Source organism: Stigmatopora nigra, chromosome 18, assembly GCF_051989575.1.
Source record: "Stigmatopora nigra isolate UIUO_SnigA chromosome 18, RoL_Snig_1.1, whole genome shotgun sequence".
In the NCBI taxonomy this organism is placed as follows: Eukaryota; Metazoa; Chordata; class Actinopteri; order Syngnathiformes; family Syngnathidae; genus Stigmatopora; species Stigmatopora nigra.
The window spans coordinates 2,245,937-2,258,969 of record NC_135525.1 but is presented as its reverse complement, the minus strand read 5'-3'; the positions used below and the strand labels follow the sequence as shown (position 1 = coordinate 2,258,969).

General features: G+C 43.5%; 1 protein-coding gene across 2 annotated transcripts in view; it reads left to right on the top strand.

The window, feature by feature from the left end:
* The window catches only part of mtr (5-methyltetrahydrofolate-homocysteine methyltransferase), a 91,150-nt gene that overhangs the window by 52,206 nt on the left and 25,911 nt on the right, over nucleotides 1-13,033 (top strand). For both annotated transcript variants that reach the window (XM_077739317.1, XM_077739318.1), the window contains exons 20-22: nucleotides 8,678-8,830; nucleotides 10,454-10,561; nucleotides 12,647-12,747. In XM_077739317.1, coding sequence (XP_077595443.1) covers nucleotides 8,678-8,830; nucleotides 10,454-10,561; nucleotides 12,647-12,747 — 362 coding nt within the window. The remainder of the gene's footprint in view (nucleotides 1-8,677; nucleotides 8,831-10,453; nucleotides 10,562-12,646; nucleotides 12,748-13,033) is intronic.

The following is a 13,033-nucleotide window of genomic DNA, read 5'->3' as shown; positions in this document are numbered from 1 at the left end:
GCAGGAACCTTGCTATGTTTTAAGTCATTTCATTCCAGCTGTGTTCAATTGCTTGATTATGTCCTGAGTTATTTAAGTGCGACGGAAGTGTTAGTCACAGTCGGATCGACTGCACATTATGATGATGTGACTTTCTGCACTCCACGCCGAGACATAGCCTACGGCGCTACATGGTAAATTTTCTACATGCTTCGTTTCTGTTACTTTTGGGAGATTCAAGCCCTTGTTGTTTTGTAAACATTTTTTAGCTATTAAAACCAATCCACCATGAGAACAGACCGTCTCGATCTATCCAGCATCCCTGCAAATGGGTCAAACTTCCCCCGGTCGCGACACGCTACGCGGCGCGACCATAACAGATCGATCCGACCACATGGACCCAGTGGGACGCAACCCACGCTCGCGCTGATGCGCTTATTGACGCCAGCCATTCTCCGTGAAGCCCTCCACATGGATTTAATGAGAAGCCCTTCAAGATCATATGCGGAGTTCATAACGGACACGCCGTGGTGTAGGCACCTCATGGATGTATTTGCAGCAAGGGAATCCCGGCTAAGAGGAAATTCTGATGCTCCACCCACCCATAGACCCTCCCCACTGCTCAGCCCGTCGCACTGGGCTGCCAGCACAGTTGAGTCATGATCCCCAGGTGCCGAAACCAACAGTTAATCGCCCATGCTACCTGATGTCAAGGTCCAGGGGATCTTTTTCTCAATGGAGGGACTATGATTATTCTGAAGATGAGGACGACGATGAGCAAATTGATTTCTTTGCCGGACTTTATGACTCGGACAGTGATATTCTAGACCAATTTGGGCCCCGATACGCTCCGCCGGAGGAAGATGACCCCTACTTGTTTTCTGATTATTCCAACCCGGATTACCCCGACCAGCATCTGCATGGTCGGCTACCCACCTACAATGGGCCACCACATGGCGGCGGGGGTGCGGTTCGACCCCACCCATCCAAATTCCTCGTCCGACCATGCCGTTCCAAGCTTCCCAAATTCCTGTGCTGCAGCCACGCAAAGTACTCCCGTTGCCACTGGGGCCACAAGTCGCACCCACGTCAAAGCCACGGACCAGGCTTCCGGTGTTGGCTGGCCTGCCTAGCTCCTGTCTGCCAAGCTCCGGTGTGCCAAGTTATGGTCTGCCAAGCTCTGGTGTGCCAAGTTATGGTCTGCCAAGCTCATGTGTGCCAAGTTATGATCTGCCAAGCTCCATTCTGCCAAGCTCCTTTTTGCCAAGCACCGTTCCGCCAAGCACCCTTCCGCCAAGCACCCTTCCGCCAAGCACCGTTCTGCCAAGCACCGTTCCGCCAAGCACCGTTCCGCCAAGCACCCTTCCGCCAAGCACCCTTCCGCCAAGCACCCTTCCGCCAAGCACCCTTCCGCCAAGCACCCTTCCGCCAAGCACCCTTCCGCCAAGCACCCTTCCGCCAAGCACCCTTCCGCCAAGCACCCTTCCGCCAAGCACCCTTCCGCCAAGCACCCTTCCGCCAAGCACCCTTCCGCCAAGCACCCTTCCGCCAAGCACCCTTACGCCAAGCACCCTTCCGCCAAGCCCCTTTCCGCCAAGCACCCTTCCGCCAGACTACGTTCCGCCAGGCGACGTTCCGCCAGGCGACGTTCCGCCAGGCGACGTTCCGCCAGGCGCCGTTCCGCCAGGCGACGTTCCGCCAGGCGACGTTCCGCCAGGCGACGTTGCGCCAGGCGACGTTCCGCCAGGCGACGTTCCGCCAGGCGACGTTCCGCCAGGCGACGTTCCGCCAGCCGACGTTCCGCCAGGCGACGTTCCGCCAGGCGACGTTCCGCCAGGCGACGTTCCGCCAGGCGACGTTCTGCCAGGCGACGTTCCGCCAGGCGACGTTCTGCCCAGCTCCAGCCCGCCAAGCTTTAGCTCGCCATGCTCCAGCGCTTGCCCGCTCAGCGCCTGCCCACCCGGAAGCGGCGGCAATGCTCCGGCGCCCCTGGACAAGGGGGCCAGTGACGGTGAGAGCGACGCTCCGGCCCCCCTGGACGAGGGTGTTGCCGGCCCTCCGAGCAACCAGGGTAAGGTGCCCGACGACCGTCGGGGGCTTGACCAGCACTTAACACGATCAGCCGGCGCGGACGCCCGCCGGACCGGCCACGCTCACTCCTCGTCACCGGCCGGCGGGACGCCTGCCGGACCGACCGCTTCCGCTACCTTCTTCTCGCTACTTATGGACATTTGGCATTTGGACGTCTAGGATCCATCCCTTAGAGGGAAGGTACTGTCAGGAGTGGCTCATTTGCCCCTCCTGGCTTGACGTCATTTCATTGCGGCTGTGTTCAATTGCTTGATGACGTCCTGAGTTATTCAAATGCGACGGAAGTGTTAGTCATGGTCGGATTGACTGCGCATTATGATGACATAAGTCATGACATAAGTTACAAGTCCTTGTTTTTTGAAAACTTTGAGTTATTAAAACCAATCCATTATGAGGACAGACCGTCTCGATCTATCCAGCGGTCCCGCGAATGGGTAACACTTCCCCCAGTCGCGCCACGCTACATGGTGCGACCATAACAAACACACTAATTGAATAATACAATCATGCCAAAGAGTGTTCAAAAATAAATTATCAACACACAGATCTGTAACTGTTGAAATTGCACAATATATTTGTTAGGTTTTGGATTGGATAATTTTATTCATCCCGTATTCAGGAAATTTCATTGTGACAGTAACAAGAGGGTGATTAGACAGAACAACAAAGCAAAAGCATAAAGTACTAAGCTAATCAAAGTAAATGGGATCATTACGAATCACCAAATCAAATTATTAAGACAGAATATTTCCATTATTGAAAGGGATAATATACTCTGAGGCAAGGATACCAGCACAACAGGGCTTACACAGTAACGCAAATAAGTTTTTAGTCAACCACCAATCGTGCAAGTTCTCCTAATTGAAAAGATTAGAGAGGCCTGTATTTGTCAAAATGGGTAAACCTCAACCATGAGAGACAGAATGTGGAAAAAAACTGAAAATCACATTGTTTGGTTTTTAAAGATTATATTTCCAAATTAGAGTGGAAAATAAGTATTTTCTCACCTCCAAACAAGCAAGATTTCATGCTGTCAAAGAGATCTGACTCTAACGAGGTCTCCACTCATTACCTGTATTAATAGCATCTGTTTGTACTCATTTTTGGTATAAAAGACACCTGTCCACAACCTCTGTCTCTCACACTCCAAACTCCTTTATGGCCAACACCAAAGAGCTGTCGAAGGACACCAGTGACAAAATTGTAGACGTGCACCAGGCTGGGAAGACTGAATCTGCAATAGGTTAAAACGCTTGGTGTAAAGAAATCAACTGTGGGAGCAATTATTAGAAAATGGAAGATCTCACTCCGTGGCGTCAAAATCATAACAAGAACAGTGAGCAAAAATCCTAGAAACACACAGGGGGACCTAGTAAATGACCTACAGAGAGCTGGGACCACAGTAACAAAGGCTACTATCAGTAACACAATGCGCCACCACGGACTCAAATCCTGCACAGCCAGACGTGTCCCCCTGCTGAAGTCAGTACACAGCCAGGCTGTGATTCGCTAGAGAGCATTTGGATGATCCAAAAGAAGACTGGGAGAATGTGTTATGGTCAGATAAAACCAAAATATAACTTTTTGGTAGAAACACAGGTTCTTGTGTTTGGAAGAGAGAATATTGACTTGCATCCAAAGAACACCTTACCCACCGTGAAGCAAAAGGGTAGAAACATCATGCTTTGTGGCTGTTTTGTGCAAAGGGACCAGGACAACTGATCTGTGTAAAGGAAAGAATGAAAGGGGTCATGTATTGAGAGATTTTGAATGAAAATCTCCTTCCATCAGCAAAGACATTAAAGATGAGATGTGGCTGGGTCTTTCAGCATGACAATGATCCCAATTACCCAGCCAGGGCAACAAAGGAGTAGCTTTGTAAGAAGAATTTCAAGGACCTGGAATGGCCTAGCCAGTCTCTAGATCTCCACCCCATAGAAAATCTGTGTAGGGAGTTGAAAGTCTGTGTTGTCTGATGACAACCCCAAAAGATCACTGCTCTAGAGCAGTGGTCTCAAACCGGTCCTCAAAGGGCCGCAGTGGGTGCAGGTTTTCATTCCAACTCAACAAGGATACCTTTTGCAAGTGCAATCAGTTAATTAGAGTCAGGTGCTACTTGTTTTTAAGGAATCTGATTGGTTAAAATGTCGGCACTGGATCGGTTGGAACAAAAACCAGGACCCACTGCGGCCCTATGTGGAACCGGTTTGAGACCACTGCTCTAGAGGATATCTGTATGGAGGAATTTGCCAAAATACCAGCAACAGTGTGGGAAAAGCTAGTGAAGAGTTACATAAAACGTTTGGCCTCCGTTAAGGCCAACAAACGGTATTAGGCTTCTACTCTCCCCAACTTCATACAGTATGTGAAGTGCAACTGGGAACAAACACTCTGGACCTGCTATATGCCAACACAAAAGGAGGCATCCAACTCAGTCCCCTTGACCTCACTGGGCCGCTCAGACCACAACCCGGTCGATTTGATCCCCACCTACATCCCTACGGTTAGGGAAAAAAACCTACCTTGATGATCATACAAAGATGGACCAAGGAGACCAATATGGTACTGAGGCACTGTTTTGAGACCACTGACTGGGAGGTGCTGTGCACATGGGAAAGACTTTGACAGCTTGACCCACTGCATCATAGATTATATTAACTTCTGTGTTGAGAACACTACCCTCAAGGAAGGTCCGTTGTTTCTCCAACAATAAGCAGTGGGTCACCCGGGGCCTAAGGGTCCTCCTGAACAAGAAGTAGAGTCTGAAAATGGTCCAGAAGGAGCTGAAGAGAGAGATAATGAATGGAAAGACCATCTACAGGAGAAAGCTAGAGAACCAACTCAGAGAGACGACGCCAAAGTGGTCTGGAGGAGTTTGAGGACCATTTTAGGCCATGGATGCAACAGTGAGAGAGACCCAGAGTCCGGAGACAGTCAGTGGACCCATGAAGTCAATCAGTTCTTTATCAGATTCACTTCTGCCACCACTCCTTTGAATCCCCCCCCCCCCCCCCCCCCCCCCCCGACCAGAAGCTTACGGGGAGTAACCGGTCTCTGCATTACTGTCGATAAGGTGATGAAGCACCTTAAGATGATCGAGGCAAGGAAGGCTGCCGGTCCAGATGGCCTCAGCTCCAGACTACTGAGAGACTGCGGATCAGCTTGGCAAAGTGATTCTGAGTATATTTTCAACCTCAGCTTCAGTCTGCAATTCTTTTTGTTTGCGCAAGATTATTTTACAATCATACCTACACCTGCCACCTCCAGAAGTTCTCTGATAACATCACTATTGTTGGACGAGTGATGACAGGAACGACCTAGAGTGTAGGGGAGTCATCACAGCCTTTGTTGTAGGAAAAACCACCTCTACAGCAACACCAGTAAGACAAAGGAAATATCAATCAATTTTTGGTGGAATCTTTAACAGACCACTAAGGTGAACATCTAGGGTACAGATATTGAAATCATGGAGAATTTTAAGTACCGTGTTTTCATGACTATAAGGCACACTAAAGAGTCTTAAATTTTCCACAGAATAGACAGGGCACATTATAATGCAGTGTGTCCTGTGTATGCTCCAAGCTCCAAAGACTGACTGATTGCACTTCTGACTGACATGCCTCTTATATAGAGAAAAGGCGGTCGTGGGTGGGGCCAGGCATGGAAAAGGCGGACGTTGGTGGGGTAAGGCTTGCAGAGGGTGTGTGTGTAAGAAGAAGCTAAAGCCACGCCCCTACAAGGTACCAGTATATAGTGTGGGCATGTGCTTTATTGCAAAATGAATAATGAATAATACAAAGAGGCGCGCTTACGAAGCTCAGTTCAAGCTTCAAGCCATCAATTATGCAGTGGAACATGGGAACAGAGCAGCCACAAGGGAATTCAACATCAACTAATCTATGGTTCGCAAATGGAGAAAGCAGGAGAACAAGCTTCGCCAAGTCAATAAGAGAAAGCTGAGTTTCCGTGAAAACAAGGCAAGGTTTTCCGGCTTGGAAGATCAACTGGATCAACGTCTCCACAGTCACCATTCGACTGAGGGCAAAAGCATTAGCGGAAGAACTGAAAATTGAACATTTTCAAGATGGTCCGTGTTGGTGCTTTCGCCTTATGAAACGGCACCATCTATCCATTAGAGCGAGGACATCCATGGCGCGGCAACTTCCAGTGGCCTACGTTGAAAAACTAGCCGTTTTCCGCACCTACTGCACCAAGAAGATTTCCGACAAACGTATCACATACCGGTGATACACACTGTGGAGAAGAAGGGGACCAGTACGTTAGCGATACGTACAATGGGACACGAGAAGTCGTCTTTTACTGTCGTTCTTGGTTGCCATGCTAATGGACAGAAATAAAACACCTATAGAGATTTTTAAGCGAAAGTTTCCAGCCGGCTTCATCGTGAAGGCAAACCAAATGAGAAAATGAGTGAATGGCTACGTGAGGCGTATTAAGAGACCGGATGGCTTTTATCACGACTTAATCTCACATCAGCGGTGAAAAACCAAGTCACCAAAAGGAACTCAGAGCTTCCCGTCATTCTCGGAGGCTTAACTAAAGAACTCCAACCGCTAGACATCGGCATCAACCAGGCGTTCAAAGCAAAGTTGTGACCGGCATGGGAACAATGGATTATAGGTGGTGAACACAGCTTTACGAAGGGTGGCCGGCAGCGCTAGTTACGCTACTATTTGCGAATGGATTGTGGATGCTTGGACTGACGTGTCTGCTTGCTCTGTTGTTCGAGCTCTTGCCAAAACCGCCATCATTTCTGTGGAGCCACATGGCAATGACAGTGACTCTGACAACAAAGAGAGGGAACCCTGCGTTTTCAATAACTCATTTGGACAATTGTTCAATTCGGACACAGAAAATGAGCACTTTGATGGATTTGTGGGTGATGCTGATGAGTACATTGTAAAATGGCTAAATAAAGTACAACCGAACTTAGTTTTGCTTCAGTTGCCTTTTTAAAAACGTGTTTTTAGCATGTGTCCGTATGTTTAAGCTGGTGTATGTTTTCCCATGCCTGGCTGCATCTTCACCTCAGCAACAGACAGGTCCACAAACATAGATGCCCTGTATAGAAGGGGCCAGAGCAGCCTCTGCCTACTGAGGACTGTACGGTCCTTTGGTGTGTGCAGGAGACTGATGAGGACCTTTTACGACACTGTGGTGGCATCTACAGTGTTTTATCAAGTGATCTGTTGGGGATGCGGGAGCACGGGGCGGGACAGGAATAGGCTGAATAAGCTGGTTAGGAGGGCCAGCTCTGATCTGGGCTGTCCTTTGGACTCTGGAGGAAATGGATGAGAGAAGAATGCTGATCATGATAATGTCCATCATGGACAGCTCCTCCCACCCCCTGCATGAGTCTGGAGTCCCGCCAAAGCTCTTTCACCAATAGACTGCTGCACCTTCATTGCAAGAAGGGGCGCTTCCGCAGATCCTCCCTCCCATCAGCTGCCAGGCTCTTTAACAAAACAAATGGCTGAATGTTAAGATCTACCATATTTTGCTGTTTAATATATCTTGTATATTAAATGGCAGGGGTATATTAAATGGCGCACAAATGGGAAGGTACGATCCGCTACTCACTCTTTATGCCATGACGGGGTACATCAACGTTTTGCAGACTAAAACTACTTACTGCTCAGGTTAAAACTACTTACTGCTGAATAAATTCTGACTTGGAATTTTAATGAACTTAAGTATCTATAATTATGCCCCTTAAGGGATAGCAAATAAATTCAGGTTACAAAACAACTGGCACTATGCTTTAATTGGAGTCATATTTTTTTTCTGCTGCTTTAAAGCAGAGGCTTGCCTTCTCGGTCACATCCTGCAAATCCTCTCTAGCTACGCTGTGCACAAGAAATCTAAATTTTACTGTATACCCCCAGACTTGTCTGAAGCCGGGTAGTGTTCGTGCTTATGTGTAATCACGATATGCTACTTTAGTTTACTCAGGCATTACTCGAAAATGTACTGTGTGGTGATTTTATGAAAATTCCCTATCCATTGAGTTACTTATGTCGGATTCAGCCAATAATGTTCCGCTTCACAGCGAAGATTATTATTGACGTATCCATCACATGATTACAGCACTTCTTGAACTGGTATTGACAACTGTCATTTCCACATTTGTTGTCACTGTAAAAAGAATAAAAACATTTGCAAAGCAGTAAGCAACTACGCACCTTAACTATAAAGATGGCAAACTCGATCTGAAAATCATGCATATTTCATGTTGAGAACATGCAAGCGAACACTGAACAGCACAAAGGATTACATTTATTACTTAGGGAATTTAAAACAAGCATCAGGTGTGAAATAATGTTTAAAAGCAGCCAAAGCGAGTGTGTTCCAGCACACAGCATTATGTCTGAAAGCCACATTACAGGGAGATGGCGGGTCATACCAACTGGTAATGTTGCAGTACTTATGTCGTTTTTAAATATTATATGTAGCAGCTTTATGTCACAAGCTGAATATACAATGGAAACTGGAAAGAAATAATTCAGCATCAATCACTCAGTCACTTAAATAAATTCAGGTTCCGCCATGATTTCATTGTTTGCTCTGTTTTATACCCTAATATCAGGGAATAGAAACCTATGTGATACAGGATGTTAAGGAATGTCAGGCACTTGCTGATCGCTACACCCGCCCTCTTCACATAATTGAGGGTCCTTTGATGAATGGGATGAAGACGGTTGGTGATCTGTTTGGTGCTGGAAAGATGTTCCTCCCACAGGTGGGTTTATCCTCATTTTGACTTCTGCAGCATAATTTCAGAGACTAGCTGGCCAAGCCAATAATAGCTCAGACTGGAAAATTTAAGAAAATACATTATTGTCATCATTACTTTCCATAAGCACATGAATCCAGATAGATTGTTTCATGCTTTTGGAGCAGCAGTATTACTGAGCTATCCTGTTCCATCATTCATTATCCAAATTACTTATGCTCAGAAGGTTTGCAGGGGTGCTGGAGTCTATTTCAGCCAAAAATTAGCCAATTTAGAACGGCAATCGATATTTTTAAATCCTGGAGATTTTACTTCATTGCTGGAAAATTTTAATTCATAGGTTGAAGAATGAAATATTTTCGTTTTCGTCAGCCGGAATTTGTTTTCATTTAAAAAGCGAAAGACAGTAATTATATTGCAATATGTATATAAACATATATATATATATATATATATATATATATATATATATATATATATATATATATATATATATATGTATATGTATATGTATATGTATATGTATATGTATATGTATATGTATATGTATATGTATATGTATATGTATATGTATATGTATATGTATATGTATATGTATATGTATATGTATATGTATATGTATATGGATATGGATATGGATATGGATATGGATATGGATATGTATATGTATATATATATATATATATATATATATATATATATATATATATATATATATATATATATATATATATATATATATATATATATATATATATATATATATATATATATATATATATATATATATATATATATATATATATATATATATATATATATATATATATATATATATATATATATATATATTAAGAACTAAAAGTGGAACACAGAATTATTTTTTCTATTAATTTTTCAAGATTCTCAAAAACACTTAAAAAAAACTGAAAATACTAAATGTTACATTTTGGGGATCAGAAATGAGCATTCAATTCTTTATTTTAAAGAAAAAACAAGTATTCTTTATATATCTATAATCTTCATTTGACTTTCGTCCTAAAATCTGAAGTCATGACATGGTTCACTTTTGCAGGCTGCACAAATCGATGTGGCGGGCTGGATGTCTCCCCAGGCTGCCACTTTGACACCTAAGCATTTAGCATTATGGCATATCTAATAAAGGTCATTTAGTATGGTCGCCTGGTGGAGCGAATGGTTAGCGCGTCGCCTCATAGCTCTGCAGTCCTGGATTTAAGTCCAGATTGGTCCACCTGTGTGGACTTCCCATGGTCTCCCCGGGCCTGAGTAGGTTTCCTCCGGGTACTACGGTTTCCTCACATTCAATTTCAAAAACATGCATGGTAGGCTGATTGGGCACTCTAAATTGCCCTTAGGTATGGGTGTGCGTGTGCATGGTTGTCTGTCTCCTTGTGCCCTGTGATCGGATGGCCACCGATTCAAGGTGTCCTCTGGACCGAAGACAGCTGGGATAGGCTCCAGCAGCCCTGGCGACCCTAATAAGGATAAGACGGTTCATAAAATGAGATGAGATATCATTTAGTATACTAAGTTTTGTCATTTCCAGTATATATTTTTATATATGTTTCTATATTCTACTACACATGAGTTAACATTATTACATTTCAGGTCATTAAATCAGCTCGTGTTATGAAGAAGGCAGTGAGCCATCTCATACCTTTCATGGAGGAAGAGCGGAAGGAAATGCAATCTTTATCTGGGTCAACCGCATATATAGTAAGTAATATTTTTTTTAATCCATTGGGGGAAACTGGTGAGTCCACATATATTAATTTGTATTGAGATGCAGGTATGTGCGGCACGGACAAAGAAGGTACTTTGGCTTTATGCACTCTTTTTAAAGGAAACTACAAAGTCATTTCTAGAGCCAGCTCTTGTTGATGTGTTGGAATATTTTGTACAAAATCTTGTAGTGGAGGAGGAGCTTTGTGTTGTAAGATTTTGTAAATGAAGTGGCATCTACATATTTAACAATATTTTCCCAGTTCATGCGTTTGTATTTTTTAAATATTTCACAGTGGTGGTGCGTTGTTGCATTCTGTCTAATACTTTCAGAGCTTGCTTTTAAATGGTTTCAATTGGTTTTAATGTTGTTTTTGCAGGCAGATGACCAACTTGTTAGGCAGTAAGTCATGTGTGATATGATCATTGTGTCAAAATATAGTTTGGCTGACTCAGGCATTAGATTGTTTCTAATGAAACTAAAATTGGGGGTCAATAGTATTTGTCACTTTTTTAGAAGTACATACAGACAGTTTTACATATGTTTAAGTGTAGTTGGGATTTTTCAAGCTAGTTACTCTCGCTCGTCATTGTTTTTTGTCTTTCGCTTTTAGGGTTAGGGGGTTAGGGTTAGGGGGTTAGGGTTAGGGGGTTAGGGTTAGGGGGTTAGGGTTAGGGGGTTAGGGTTAGGGGGTTAGGGTTAGGGGGTTAGGGTTAGGGGGTTAGGGTTAGGGGGTTAGGGTTAGGGGGTTTGGGTTATGGGGTTTGGGTTAGGGGGTTAGGGTTAGGGTTAAGGTTAGGGGGTTAGGGTAGGGGGTTAGGGTTAGGAAGTGTTCCTGGAAGTGATTGATATCCATCTGCTGGTAGCAAGTGTCCTTGACGACTCTTCGCTGTGAACCCAGATCAACAGTCCTCACAGCCCTGGACTGGGTGATATGTCAGATCAACAGTCCTTGTGAAAGGACTGTGTGACCGGTTACGACCCCGACTTCTCTTCGGACAATTGGAAGAATGGTTTTATTAAGAAATGATTAAATACACACATATATAATAGTATTACAGATTAAACCCAACAGACGATATGTCTTCGTTTAATCATGAGAGGTGATTGTTTTTTGATGATTTTGTCTAAATTTTTCTTTTGAATACTTTGTCCTAGATAATGGTCATTAAAGTATTGAAGCTTTCATTATTTTTGTTCTAATAGAGATTATCGTCCCAATTGATATTGTTTAATGCCTGTGTTAGATTTGGGATCTCTAGCATGTAGTCAAGAAGGACTTTTATCAGTTGCGTAACGTACCATTTTGTTAACAGTGATTTCAACTGTCTCCGATTGGATTTGTCGAGCTAGTTAATATTTATATCTTCAGTGTAATAATTTGTTACCGTTTTTCCCCATCTAGTACAATAGCACCTTTTTGTCAGGTGTGTTGTTGAGATTCTCAAAAACATTCATAAAAAATAGGAAAGACATATTTATGGGTTTTCACTTGCAAGGAAGATAGACGTTGAGAATGGCTTGTGGCAATTCCCCTTCTTTTCTTTTGTCCATTTTATTATATTCAGAGGCCCTGATTACAAAGACGTCCCAACTCTAAAAGTACGTTACACAATTAGGACGTCAGGGTTTTCAAACCATGTTCGCAGCCTCACCACGATAGTCATAATAGAAGGCACAGGAACTCCAAGACGCCGCGACACAACTTATTTTGAATAAGGATAAAGAAAAACACCCTTCATTGATGGCAAATAATGAAATAATGGTGACTCTTTGTCTAAAGAAAGAACGCGTTCAAAGCTTATACTAAAAATAGCAAATTTATGATAAATCATGATTAAGCACGCAATACCCCTACTGTGGCGCAAGGTGCACTCTTGTGTATTGGCTCATTGATACCGAATCAATGCAATAGATTCATAATTGTATGTACACTACTGCTGTTCATGTGTTGAAATCATATATATTTTTGACAACACTCCAATTCTCAACTTTAATCAAAAACTCAAGAGGAGTCATAAATGTCTTTTCTTTCTTTTTGCTGGCATGTTTCTGATTCTACCTCTCTATTTCTGCAGAATACCTATCAAGGCACTATTGTTCTAGCTACAGTGAAAGGAGATGTTCATGATATTGGCAAGAACATTGTAGGTGTCGTCCTAGGTTGTAACAACTTCCGGTAAGATATTTTCCTCTTTTTTTCATTATTCTTTGTTTTTAACAAATAACATTGTCATACTATTGATAAAGTATTGCGAGATTGACTGTGGCTGACTGCATTTTTCATAATACCATAATTATTATCTTTTGTATATTTCCTGTTGTATGTGCATGTGGGATGTACATTTTGGGGTACAGACCTTTAGATTGTCTTTTGACAGTCTTAATTTTGCGGCACTGCTTTTTTGGATTCAAAACTGAATTACCCCAGTTAGTTGGCGATCTTAAAAACTAGCTAGTTGACA